This window comes from Crotalus tigris, unplaced genomic scaffold (assembly GCF_016545835.1).
Source record: "Crotalus tigris isolate CLP2741 ecotype Arizona unplaced genomic scaffold, ASM1654583v1 scf7180000017764.6130737, whole genome shotgun sequence".
Classification (NCBI taxonomy): Eukaryota; Metazoa; Chordata; class Lepidosauria; order Squamata; family Viperidae; genus Crotalus; species Crotalus tigris.
Genome location: NW_024096618.1, coordinates 3,719,322 through 3,732,425, shown reverse-complemented (window position 1 = coordinate 3,732,425; position 13,104 = coordinate 3,719,322). Strand labels below are relative to the sequence as shown.

The following is a 13,104-nucleotide window of genomic DNA, read 5'->3' as shown; positions in this document are numbered from 1 at the left end:
TTTATATAATTGGGATGTTTACTAATAATGTGCATATGAAAACCAAAATAGACTCTGTGTAGGTAGCTGGTGGGAAGACATAAGAAATTTTTTTTGAAAATTGAAATGCCATGCTTTCTTTTTTTTTTCTTGTGCTGACAAATACTGTAGAAGCTGCTCCAGAACGAGTTTTCTTTTAATTATTGTTATTCCTTTGCATTAAAAAAGCAGAAATAGAAGCATGTTCATAGACGCTCAAATAGGCTTTTTTGCAAGTCTGCTAGAATGCCACTGTTAATCTTTATTCTGTTGTTTTTATAAGGCATTTCACCAGGTTTTCTTAATATTTGAAAGAGGAATGTTCATTTCTTTACATGGGCCTATGTTAGAAAAATATTTAACAATTGTAAATGTTTATATGAGCTTGAGGAATAGAATTGTTGCAGTCCTCCATATTTACTATATTGATCCAAGATGATAGTTTTACAAACAAGAGTAATCTGTTATGGAAAACATCAATACAGCTAATAAGAGGTGACCAAATTTGATTAAATTTATTCTTCATTGTAAGTTTGTTTCTATTTTGGATGTATTAAATTTTTTTGATGCAATTTGTCACATGTATAATACCGTCATAGTAATACGATACATGATCCAGTTTTTCAATGAATCTAACAGCCCACACTAACAAAGAATCAGTTTCTAAATTGTTGCATCAGTTCATATGCATGATTAGGGGATATGGACTATGAACTGATACTGGATTTATTATAAAAGGTTAGTAGAAAATTTTCCCAAGTTCTTCAAGAAACTTTTCAATCAAAGAAACAATATGTAGCAATTTCTTTATCATTATTAAAGAAATAGCAAAGCAATTTAAGTTAAAATATGGACAAGAAGAAGGATTTTTTAGTCACTGTTTCAATCAATAATTTATTATGGTCACAGACTAGAATTAAAAAATTAAAACATTAAAATAGAACAGAACAAGAGGCAGTACAGTTAGTGATGAGGTCATTTTTGGAATTATTTTGTACCAGAGATAAATTTTCAATCTCCTTCATCTTTTTGCTTTCCCCCTTTTTTCTTTTCTTAACAATAAATTTTATTGTTATACTGTCTGGTTAATTTAGCTTATGTATGTAATTTTGCTTCCAATTAGTTGATACAATAAATAAATATGCATAGTATATATAATTGGCACATGTTCACAAAGCTATTGTTAGGACTGAAGGAGAAAATCTAGACTGGAGTAAAATCCTTAGAAAACAAATAAATGGGTAGTTTATGGCAACAATCTTTTCCTAACCTTCATGGAGACTTTGTTTCATGTGATGAATACCACTAGATAAAATGCTGCTTCTGTTCTAGAGTTTAATGAGCACCAGTAGTCTATGATATGGTTAAGTAGATATCCTCTTCAGTGACATAAGAAATTAAATTAAAAGTTGGCTCTTTTTCCATCCTCCCAATATCTTTATGCTAGCTGCCTCCCTTCAGGCCTGCCATTTTTGTTAAGATGCTGTGTTTGTTTTTATGTCTTCTGGCTGCTGGCAGCTAGATACCATCCATTCTCTTCATAGTTCTTTGCCCTAGAACAGGGGTCTTCAAACTTGGCCCTTTTATAATTTGTGGACTTCAACTCCCAGAATTCCTCAGCCACAAGTCCACAAGTCATAAAAGGGCCAAGTTTGCCCTATAACTACAGGTAGACTTCAATTTACAGCAGTTCATTTAATGACCATTTGAAGTTACTGAAAAATTGATTTATGACTGTTTTTCACACTTACGCCTATTTCAACATCCCCATGGTCACATGATAAAAATGCAGTTGCTTGACAACGGACTCATTTTTATGACAGTTGCGGTGTCCCGGGGTCATGTGATCACTTTTTGCAACCTTCTGAGAAGGAAAGTTAACAACTGTGTTATTAACAAGTGCAGTGATTCACTTAACAACTGTGGCAAGAAAGGTCATAAAGAGGGAAAAATTTACTTAGCGAGTGTCTCGCTAAGCAACAGAAATTTGGACACAATTGTGGTTGTACGTCAAGGTTTTCATTCTCTAGTAGGTTTTAGATAAGATATTGCATGCACATCAGACTGTTTAGTTGTCTAGGTTTGACTTTCTTGCTTTTTCTTTCCTAATCTTTCCCTAGAACTTTGTGCTAATATAATGGGTGATGTTAGTATCACCATATGTGTAAGTACCAAAAATTCTCCAGCATGATTGGATGGAGAATCCACGAGTCGGTTGTCTTAATCTTCCTGTTCAAATAAGACTAAGTCTGGAAAGTTGCCATGCCTCTGCTGTGCTAGAGCACCCCAGGTTTCAACTTAGTCTCTAGCTCAGCAGACGCGTAAATTGCTCCTTTCCAGATTTAGCAGCAGGTTGTACAATTCCCTCATGGATTTTCCTTCCTTCTTTGCTGTTCTGAACATTAGTCTCAATTTGATCAAAACTATAGAACTCTAATTGGACATTACATCTGGCTAGGGAAGTTTTCCTTGATTGCAGGGCTTCTCTGCAGGCTGTTACCTGCTGAGGGTTGGGGTTGGCTCGTCTTACACGTGAGTCGTTCCACCGCCTGAAATTGATTCAACTGACAGGCACTGACCAGCTGGCTGGCGCTGACGCCGATGGCTCAAAACACTTCAGCTGACTGGCGCTTAGCTCTCATATTTAAATCACTCCAGCAGACCGGCGCTGAGGTGGAGGCAGTTTGATCGGCCTCGAACTTACTTAAATGGCTCTCCTCGGCCTGCAGGAGCCCTCCGGCGGCCGTCTTTATTAGTTTCTTCAGCTGACTGTTTGTTCGGCTTTTCAAAGCAGCACTGACTCCGTTGGGGAATATTTGGACAGGATCGCTTGCGAGGTCCCAGAAACAGTGCCAAACACCGCTAATTTCACCCCTTAACTGATCGGTGTGTTGCCGAAGTCAGCGTTCGGACAGGACCTGGCTGTACTTTCTGCGGCTTTCCCTGAGAATGAAAATCGTGTGGCTGCCATTTTTGCGAGGCTCAACGGCTGGGTTTGCATTCCAGCCTCAGAGCTTTTAGAGACAGTTGATTTTGGTGCAAAATCAATGTGGACGCCATTTTGCATGATCTCAATCCCCTCACATTTTGTTGCTTTTTGGATTTCAATAAGAACCTCTGGAGAGGGCAATCTTGTCCCAACAGGGACGCATTGCCTATACAATTTTCCCCACCCCCACCCCTCAGTAGCCAGATACCTAGGATTAGGTATTACTTGGAGGGAGGTGCCCCGATCAGTGGTCACGTACAGCACTGGGGGGGCGCTAAGACACAGGAATTAGCACCACTGAAGCACCTATCGCTATCAGTCACTGCCATTAAGGAGAGCATTAGTTGGAGAAGTTCCTTACCCAAAAATGCCACAAAGATTGGCTTCATCATTACAGTTGGAACAGGTCATTCCCAAACGAATTGCCCTATTAGGATGGCAGATATCTCCATTCCTCAGCTTGCACAGAACATTACTGACTCTCCTGCCAAAAAGAAACATAAGTCCTCTACAATGAAGGCGGCGGAGAGGATTAAGGCAAAGGCCAAGGCCCAGTCCTCTAAAAAGTCTTCCAAAGCAGCTGAGAAGGAGGCCACCAGATGCCATCAGGCCTTAGAAAGGGAATTCTCCAAGGCACGAAGGCTGGCTCCATGTGAGACGGAATTTAACATGCCTGCTCCACCTGTGATGTCGCTATTTGAGCCCCAGTTGGTTTCTCCTACTATAGCCTCACGGGCATGGTCCCCTCAAAGGGAGACCGTATAGGTAGAACCCATTATTCCCAGCCGGAGTACAGCTTCCCAGAGGGTTGCCACTCCAGGAACGTCTCAATCCAGGGCGCAAGCTACTTTTACATTCACAGCAGCAGGGCTTCGCCCCTTTGAACCGCAGGCAGCGTGGTCAGATCATTTCCAGACAATGATGGCTCAGGCCTTCGCTCAGGTTATGGCCTCTTCCGTTTATCAGCGGGCCCAACAGGAACCTGCAGCTCCATCAAGGTCACTCCCTCAGACAGAGGCTCCTACACTTCCTCATTCAGTTTCCTCGTGGATCCTACTTCCAGGATGAGGAATTGGAATCCGAGGACTTCGAACTGTCGGGATTGCTCCTGTTGGACGATGAGGAGGCCTCTCCATCAGATCTGTCACCTTTTACCGGCTTGTTTGATCAATCCTTGTTTGGCTCACTGCTTCTAAAATTGTGCACTTCAGCTAACATTGCCCTGGAACAGGAGGCTAAACCGGCTCCTTCTACATCTCAGGATCCGAATCCATTGTACTCTGAGTCGGTGGTGCCACAGAAACACATTCCTTGCCCTCCTTTCTTCCGCAACACAGTTCAGAAGCAGTGGGCGAACCTGGGATCCCTCCCTACTCCGGGGGTCTCAGAGAAAAAACTCTTTAATGTGGCTCCTTCCTTCTCATCCCCACTAGAGGTCCCTCTAGTGGATGAACTGTTAAACTCTCTTTTTTCTAACCCCACTATTCCAGGGGACATGGCCGAGGTTCTCAAGGCTGAAGACAAGAGATTTGAATCGGCCTTACGCAAATCCCATCAGGCTTCGGCGTGGTCGTTGAAGGTGTCTACATCCTTGGCCTTTTTCACCCGAGCCGCCATCATATGGCTGCGCGAGCTCCAAGATTTGATTCCTACAGACCAGGTTCGCGCCCATCAGAACCTGGGTAAGTTAGTGGCCATGTTGCAATATATGGCAGACGCTTCCCTCCACACAGCGAGGTATTCCTCACGTGCCATAGCGGCAGACGTCTCAGCCCGTAGGCTACTGTGGCTTAAGCAGTAGCGTGCGGACTTGAAAGCTAAGTGGCATCTGGTTACTACACCTTACAATGGGGGACATCTTTTCGGTGAGGCCCTCAACCCTTATCTGGTTGAGGGTAAGGACAAACGCAAGGTCACGATACACATGAGCAGGAGAGGGGATAAGAGATCTGGTGGAGGGGCAACGCAGCATTAATTTCACAGGCAGTCCTTTCGTTCGGCTTCCACTTGGGACTGGCCTCAAAACCCTCGCCCCTTTCCCCCGAGAGCAGATCGCCCCCAGGATCATCCTGCACTCAGGGTCAAAATGCAGTTCCAGACCAAGCAGCCCTTTCGATGCTTGGGAGACATCCCTTTAGAAGGACAAAGTGACTCCAGGGACACTTCTCCCATGGGGGGGTCGACTATCCCTCTACGCCGACGTATGGGAAGCCACCACCACAGACTCCTGGGTGATAACACCATCACTCACGGTCTAGCCCTGGAATTTTGGTCCAGTCCTCCAGATCACTTGTGGTCTTGTCCTTCCCCCAAGAACACTATCAAAGCGAGCCTCATGTCAGAGGCTATTTCCCATTTATCTCAAATAAGGGCCATAGAGCCAATTCCGGAGGATCAGAGGGGGTGGGGTTTTTATTCCAATCTTTTTGTTGTCCCAAAGTCTTCAGGAGGCTGGAGAGCAATTTTGGACTGTGGTTGAATTACTACCTAACTTATAGGAAGTTCAAAATGCAATCGCTCCAATCGATCCTAGCCAGCATTAGGAAGGGGGATTTCCTGACATTGATAGACTTAACAGAGGCGTACTTGCATATCTCCATCCTCCCTGGACATCGCAAGTTCCTCAGGTTTTGCCATGCCCACCAACACTACCAATACAGGGCACTTCCATTTGGTCTCTCCTCAGCCCCCCAAATATTCATGGAGGTATTGGCAGTGCTGGCCGCCCATCTGAGACAGATTCTGATACGGGTCCAGTGTTACCTGGACGATATTCTGATCCAGTCTCCATCCTTCCAGTTGGCTCAATCAGACCTGGCCCTTACCATCAGAACCCTTCAGGCTTACGGGTTTTCTGTCAATTTCCAGAAAAGCCAGACGGTCCCATCAACCTGTCTGCTTCATTTGGGGGCGGTCATAGACACAGACACTTGTATGGTCTATCTGTCACAGGACCAACGAGACAGCATACGGGCCCTAGTTCATCGGTTCCGCAGGGAGAAGGTTGTCACCCTGGCAACGTTGTCACAACTCTTGGGGAAAATGGTGTCCTGTATAGCAATTGTACCATGGGCACAACTTCATGCCAGTGATCCACAGTGGTTCTTGCTCCCATTTCAAAGGATGGGCATCAGCGCTTCCACCCAGAAGGTATGAGTTCCGCGTCAGGCGTTCAACTCCCTTCAGTGGTGGGTCTCCCCAGCAATGATAAGGGGCACCCAGTTCAAGGAACCAGTCAGGCTTACCCTGACCACGGATGCCAGCCTGTTCAGCTGGGGAGCACACCTTCAGTCGGAGTTGGCTCAGGGTCGGTGGTCCCAGACAGACTTGAGAAACAATATAAACTGGTTAGAGCTCAGGGCCATACATCTAGCCTTACGCCACTTCAGGAGCAGAGTGGCGGGGCAACATGTCCTAATGCTCACAGACAATATTGCAGCAAAAGCCCATATCAACAGACAAGGGGGGACCCAGTCCAGGTCTCTCATGGAGGAGGCCCAGTTGTTGGGAACTTGGGCGGAGACCAACCTTTGTCCATCAAAGCGGAACATATCTCCGGAGAGACGAATCAGCAGGTGGACTCCTTGAGCAGGGTGAATGTGGACCACTCCGAGTGGCGCCTGGATCCCAGCTTGTTCAGGGAGATCACCAACAGGTTTGGCCACCCAGCATTAGACCTTTTTGCCTCTCCAGCCAATTCCCAACTTCCAAGATTTTTTTCCAGGTTCCCATCTCCGAGAGCAGAAGGGATGGATGCCCTCCGTGGCCCCTGGCCCAGAGAACTGTTGTACGCCTTTCCTCCCCTTCCTTTGCTTTCAGTGACAATCTGCAAGAACCTGCACAATCAGGCGGAGGTCATTCTAATTGCTCCACATTGGCCGAGACGTCCGTGGTTCACCGATCTGGTGGAGCTTTCTATCTCTCCCCCTTGGAGGATTCCTTTGGGTCGTATTGCCCTCAGCCAGGGAGTCTTTCGGCATCCAGATCCTCAGTGGCTCCAACTAACCGCTTGGCACTTGAGCGGCGGGCCTTGACCCGAGTTTCATATTCGTCGAGGGTGATCACCATGATCCAGCAATCCAGGAGCCCCTCCACGAGTAGAATTTATGATGCTATATGGAGGAGCTTTTGTCTCTGGTGTTCAGGACACAAGATGGAACTCTCGGACATCACTGTCACGATAGTTCTAGAATATCTGATGGATGGGTTGGACAGGGGGTTATCCCCAAGCACCATCCGCAGACAGGTTTCGGCCCTATCCACTGTGCTCCTGTGTGACAATTCCGCCCCCTTGGCACACCACCCTATGGTGCGTTCCTTCCTAAAAGGGGCGGCTAATTCCAGGCCCCCTGTGGTCCGATGTTATCCCTCTTGGGACCTACCCTGGGTCTTATGGGCCCTCACCTTGCCGCCCTTCGAGCCCATTAACACATGTACTCTACGACTGCTGTCTATGAAGGTGGCTTTCCTTGTAGCGGTCAGGTTGGCCAGGCAAATTTCAGAGCTGGCTGCCCTCTCCGTCAAAGAGGACCTGTGCATTTTCCATGTAGACCAGGTGACCCTTCGTCTGGATCCTTCCTTTATTCCCAAGGTTAATTCCTTGTATCATAGATCCCAGGAGGTAGTGCTTCCCAACTTCTGCCCTAATCCATCTCACGAATTAGAAAAACAATGGCATACTCTGGACATTCGCAGGGCCCTGTGACGTTATATCAAACAAACTTCTGCCTTCCGTAAATCCGAGGCACTGTTCGTTTCCTTTCAGCCCTCTTCCGTGGGTCAGAAGGTTTCCTCCTTGACCATAGGCAGATGGATTAGGGCTTGCATTGCCCAAACATACCGGTCACAGTCATTGACCGTTCCTGGCTGCATCACTGCCCACTCTACCTGCAGTGCTGCTACATCGGCGGCTTGGGTAACCCAAGCTTCTATCGGGGAGATATGCAGTCCTTGCCTTCCTCGTTTGTCAAACATTACAGGATTGACAAATTTGCCTCCTTGGATGCCTTGTTTGGACGGAGGGTTTTACAGCAAGTGGTATCTGCAAGTGGGACTCTGGCCCAAACTGCTTCTCCCCCCTTAGAGACAACAGGGCTTTGGTACAGTATGTCCCACTCGTGGATTCTCCATCCAATCATGCTAGAGAAGGGGCGTTTTCTTACCTGAACACCTTTTCTCATCATGATGATGGAGAATCCACACCCTCCCTTTTCGTATCTGTTTGGTCCTGTGTCAAGTGTAGGTTGAACATACACGTCGGACTAACCTCTGTGCCTCGCCTTCGTCGCAAACTGGGGTGCTCTAACACAGCAGAGGCGTGGCAACTTTCCAAACTTAGTCTTATTTTAGCAGGAAGATTAAGTCAACCCACTCATGGATTCTCTATCATCATGCTGAGAAAAGGCGTTCAGGTAAGACAATGCCCCATCTCATGCCTTCTTCTAGGATGCACATGTAGCACAAGAGAAGTGTCGTATTTCTTGCATAGTTTTCCTATCCTCCAGTGCTATGTTGAAAGAAAAATCTTCATCAGGGTCCAGTCCAAGCTGGAAATAAACAAAATGGAGACTGCATTAGAAAGAAGGTTGCAGTTTATTGAAGAGGAGAGCCAGACATAAAGATGGCTCTGGGAAAAACTGACCACATGTAGTGGGGGGTGGTGGGTTTTTATACCTTCTTGAGCTTTTGTTTGGAGTTGTTCCTGTGGCATGAACTTTGACTAGAGTCTGAGTATGCCTTTCTGATATTCTGATGGTGGTGGGTTAATCCTATTATGTCCCAAAAACATATCCTGCTTCCCTGGCGGTATGGCTGATGGCTGTGTCCTGTGTTGGATTTTTTTGGTGTGAGGGATTGTTGATTCTAGAGATCTTTGTCTTTCTAATCCAAGCTTCCTGGCTCCAATCTTTCTGACAAAATATCACATCTGCATTTCTGCAGACCTGGTTTCTATTTGGGGCAGAGAGACTTGGGGGGGGGGAGGTTTCTGCCTTTAAGATCCTTTGGGAAAATATAATCTGCCTTTTAATATTCCCCCAAAATTTCTTTATCTGGGGGGGCTGACTTCCCATAGCTACTTATGGCGCCCTTTGCAAAGTAGCTGCTCTTCCCCATTTTTGGTTATGTTTTTACTCAGTATTACTCAGGAAGAAGATGGTAACTTTTTTATCCAGTAGGAGATTTCAGTTTCTGTAATCCTTTATCTTAGGGGGTTTTACAGAAGGAACTTTCCTTCTTGTTGCATGTGATGCTTAGGAAATATATGCAGACTCCAGCCCTTTGGATTGGTGGATTCTCTGATCTGTGAGCTGATCATGTCATGTCAGTAATCCATTCATTTTAAAGAAACTTTCTATGACCATTGAATCATCTTTTGCATCTTCACTTGGTGGAACAGTTTTTTTGTAAAGCCTTTCCACGATCTTATTTTTCTAACCAACTCTTCTTTTTCAACATATTTGACCCTTATTGGGGTTAGCAGCATGGATATTCTTCTCCTCACCCATTAAATTACTTGATTAGTTAGTTAGGTTAGTTACAATTAAGGGCTATTTGTCTCCACATGACACTGGGCCCTTAAGACTTTGAAACTTTAAAAGCACAAGATGAATAAAATCATACAATAAAATAAAAGCAAAGATCATACACATCCGGAAAGAAGCAGTATAATATATGATAGTCAAACAATTTTACAAAGGGTCATTACCCTCCTTGCTTTCCCACAGATTCAGTGCAGCTTTTGCCCTTCTTTCAGCTCAAAGAGGGATTGAAATATAAATAAGTTTAATGAAAACCAGTGTTGTAATTAAAGAAACTGGGCCTTTGTTATTAATGCAGCAACACATATTTTAAAATTCATAGCATACTCGTTGGGGGAAAAAGAAGCATTAAGAGCTCTCTTATTTTAATAAACTAACTTTTAGCGGAGTCTTGAGTATATTAACATTGCTGGTGATTGAAAATTAAATTACAGAGATGTTAGTCAATGTCTCTTGTGCTGAAGGATAAAGGCATGCTACGACCTGTATTAATTTTAGTAAGTTGTTTCATCGAGTGTATGTAAATGTCACAAATCTCTCTTTTAAAAAGAGTAGAGCAGGGGTGTCACAAGGAAACTGTGCCCACCCCATTGCCGGCAATGGAGAAAAAGCTCCAATACGTCACACGATGTCACGTGACATTACGAGTTTGACATGTCTGCAGTAGTGTCCCACCTTCTCTGTTTGCTAAGAAATGGTTTGTTTGTTTTTTTGCTGTCCCTTGGTTGCTGTATCACTTAGCTTCTTTGTGCATATGAAAAACATAGCTTGAGGTGGTGTGAGATGGAAATTGTTCTCTGCTTTATTTATAATGCCTGTCATCTTGGTTGTCAAGTCATGGGAACCTCCTGCAGTTTAAAGTATGGAAAATGATGGCTGGCCTGTTTTTAATTTCAAGCTGCCCTTTTAAAGCAGGAGGAACATTTGGGGGCCCCCGTTTCCTTTTTTAGTGGCACCTCTAAATCTGTTCTGATGGTACCACTGAATTTGACGGCATGATTTTTGAAAAGATTTTCTGCCATTTTAAGTGGGAGATACATTAACACTTTACTTCAAGCCCTCAGCATCCAGAGTTATTGAAAGGAAAAAGATTTAGGTCACACAATATTGGAAAATGGATAACGCCCCATTAGTAAGTGTGGTTAGCATGGTGATTTTTTTTTTGATCCTCTGGCTGACTTTTTTCTGAAGCAGTGGGGCTATTACTACAGGTAGTCCTTGATTAACAACCATTCATTCAGCAAGTGTTCCAAGTGACAATGACACCGATAAGCAAGATTTACAGCCAGTTGTGGTCGTTGCACCATCCCTCCAGGCACTTGATTGCAATCGGGACTTTTGTCATCCGGCTTGCAATCATGACAGTTGCAATATCCCATGTTACATGATCACCATTTGCAACATTCACTGCCGGCTTGTGACAAGTACAGTCGATGGGCGAGCTAGCAGGAGGTTGCAAATGGTCATATGACATTGTGCTTTAAGACTGTGTTGCTTAATGACGGAGTTCCAGGTTCTGTTTACTGTTGTTAACCAAGAACTATCTTGGTTGCTTCCTTGATCCTAGAGTCAGGTGCATATTTTCCAGTGATATTTTTTAAATTGCTATCCATGTTCCCAAAAGTCCACTATATTATTCTTAATTATTATATCACTCTTAATGATAGAGACCATGCTTAATGATCCTCTGTAATGGGGAGAAAAGCAATCTTGGCTCCACCTTCCACAGGCCTTGGAAATGGCTTGTTAACTGCTTTTTATCTACAGGTAGTCCTCGACTTACAACAGTTCATTTAACGACCATTCAATGTTAGAACAGTTCTGAAAGAAGTGACCTATGACAGTTTTTCACATTTACGGCATCTTCATGGTCACATGATCAAAATTCAGATGCTTGACAATTGACTCATATTTATGACCGCTGCGGTGTCTCGGGGTGTCATGTGATGCCCTTTTGTGACCTTTTGACAAGCAAAGTCAGTGACGATGCCAGATTCACTTTATAACCGTGTTACTAACTTAACAACTGCAGGGATTCATTTAACAACGGTGGCAAGAAAGATTGTGGGGGGCAAAGATCGAATGGGGCAAAGTTCGCTTAACAACTATCTCGCTTAGCAACAGAAATTTTGGGCTCAGTTTTGGTCGTAAGTCAAGGTCTACCTGTATTAGGAACCTTTGGATTGACAAGTTAAAGCACCAAGTGAGTTTTCTTCAATCCTTAGTGAAAGAAATCTTAAATACAAGTTTAAGGACTTGGAAAAAAAACATGGGAAGCAGTCATTAATGGACTTTTGCTGATCAGAACTGAAATAATGAAGTTTGAAGGATTTGTTTATAGGTAAGAAATGGGATATAGCAAGAAGAGAACATTTATTGTATTTTAAGAAAAGGTGATAAGTTACTAAGTTCCCTTTGATGAAGGGAAAAGTCACTTTTTCACATATTTTATTCTTTTTCCATTTTTTCCTTGTTATTTTTATTCTTTTTTTTAGTTTGTATTAGTTTTTATGGTAGTTTTCAATAAAATTACGATAGTAAAAAAAAAATAGGTGTGGTCCACAGCTATTAAAAGGAATTATTAAGATAAACGTTAGCCCACTTTTAACACTTAGCTGGGAGAAAAATGTTTGAAAATAAATAATATTTGCCTGTAAAAAATAAACAGGCACAGAAAAGATTAGTTTTGGTCATCAATAAACCTTGTTTGTTCTGAAACCTGAAGATGCTTTATAAGTGACTGAAGCAACTGGTGCTTCTCACACTCTTTCCTAATTGAGACCGCTGGTATTCCCAGCAATATTGATTCGTCTATCTGGAAATTATGTGAGTAGTTCAGACTGAGCCAGTCGAATAGACAGGCTTATTGCTTGTAACACATATTTTCTTCTTCAACTCTCTCCTTGTTTAATAGTGCCAGCTGGAGCTGTTCTGTTCCTTGTTAGTGGCAGTGTTTTCCTTATAGCTCCTACTGAAATGTGTTTATAAATCGGCAGTATGATCTTTAGACCTTTGGCATGAACTAACTGAAGTATGTAATCAGAAGCCTAGAATTCTTGCGCACTAGCGGTCTTGCAATCTGGATATGGTTTCCAATTTTGAAAACAGAAATAAAACCCAGAGGCTAATGAAACTTGCATGGAAGAGAACAATACTTAACTATGAACATATAGGAGAATTTTTCCATCTGTTGGCTTTTATATTTTTCAATATGAAATGCCCATTTTTTTTTTTTTTTTTGGCTTTCATGTAAGTTTTACAAGCCGGTCTACCCAAACCTGTTACTTGCAGTTGTTAAGCAGGATCTTATTATAGTCTGTGATTTTGTAAAATATTATGTAAAGTCTTTGGAATTTATTGCTGATCCTTTGAATTGGTGCTGTGCTGAAAAAATTCTTCGCATTTTTATCATTCATAATCATTAAGGTTGCTGGAAACAAAACGGCTTCTGATTATTTTTCCCAAAAGAAAATAAAAATTTGATGAGATTCTCATGGGCGAGAGAGATGTAGGGAGGAATGTCCATTTTTCATTAGGTAAATCTGTCTTGGCTTTCAG

General features: G+C 43.4%; 1 protein-coding gene across 4 annotated transcripts in view; it reads left to right on the top strand.

Annotated features, from left to right (window-relative positions):
- The window catches only part of GRAMD4 (GRAM domain containing 4), an 86,285-nt gene that overhangs the window by 20,074 nt on the left and 53,107 nt on the right, over nt 1–13,104 (top strand). Inside the window, exon 1 of one of the 4 annotated variants that reach the window (XM_039341277.1) lies at nt 4,507–4,689. The exons of 2 other annotated variants lie outside the window; for them this stretch is intronic. In XM_039341277.1, the coding sequence (XP_039197211.1) occupies nt 4,628–4,689 (62 nt within the window). In that variant the 5' untranslated portion in view covers nt 4,507–4,627. Of the gene's footprint in view, nt 1–4,506; nt 4,690–13,104 lie in introns of those variants that run through there. One more of the 4 variants, XM_039341278.1, reaches the window with a different exon arrangement.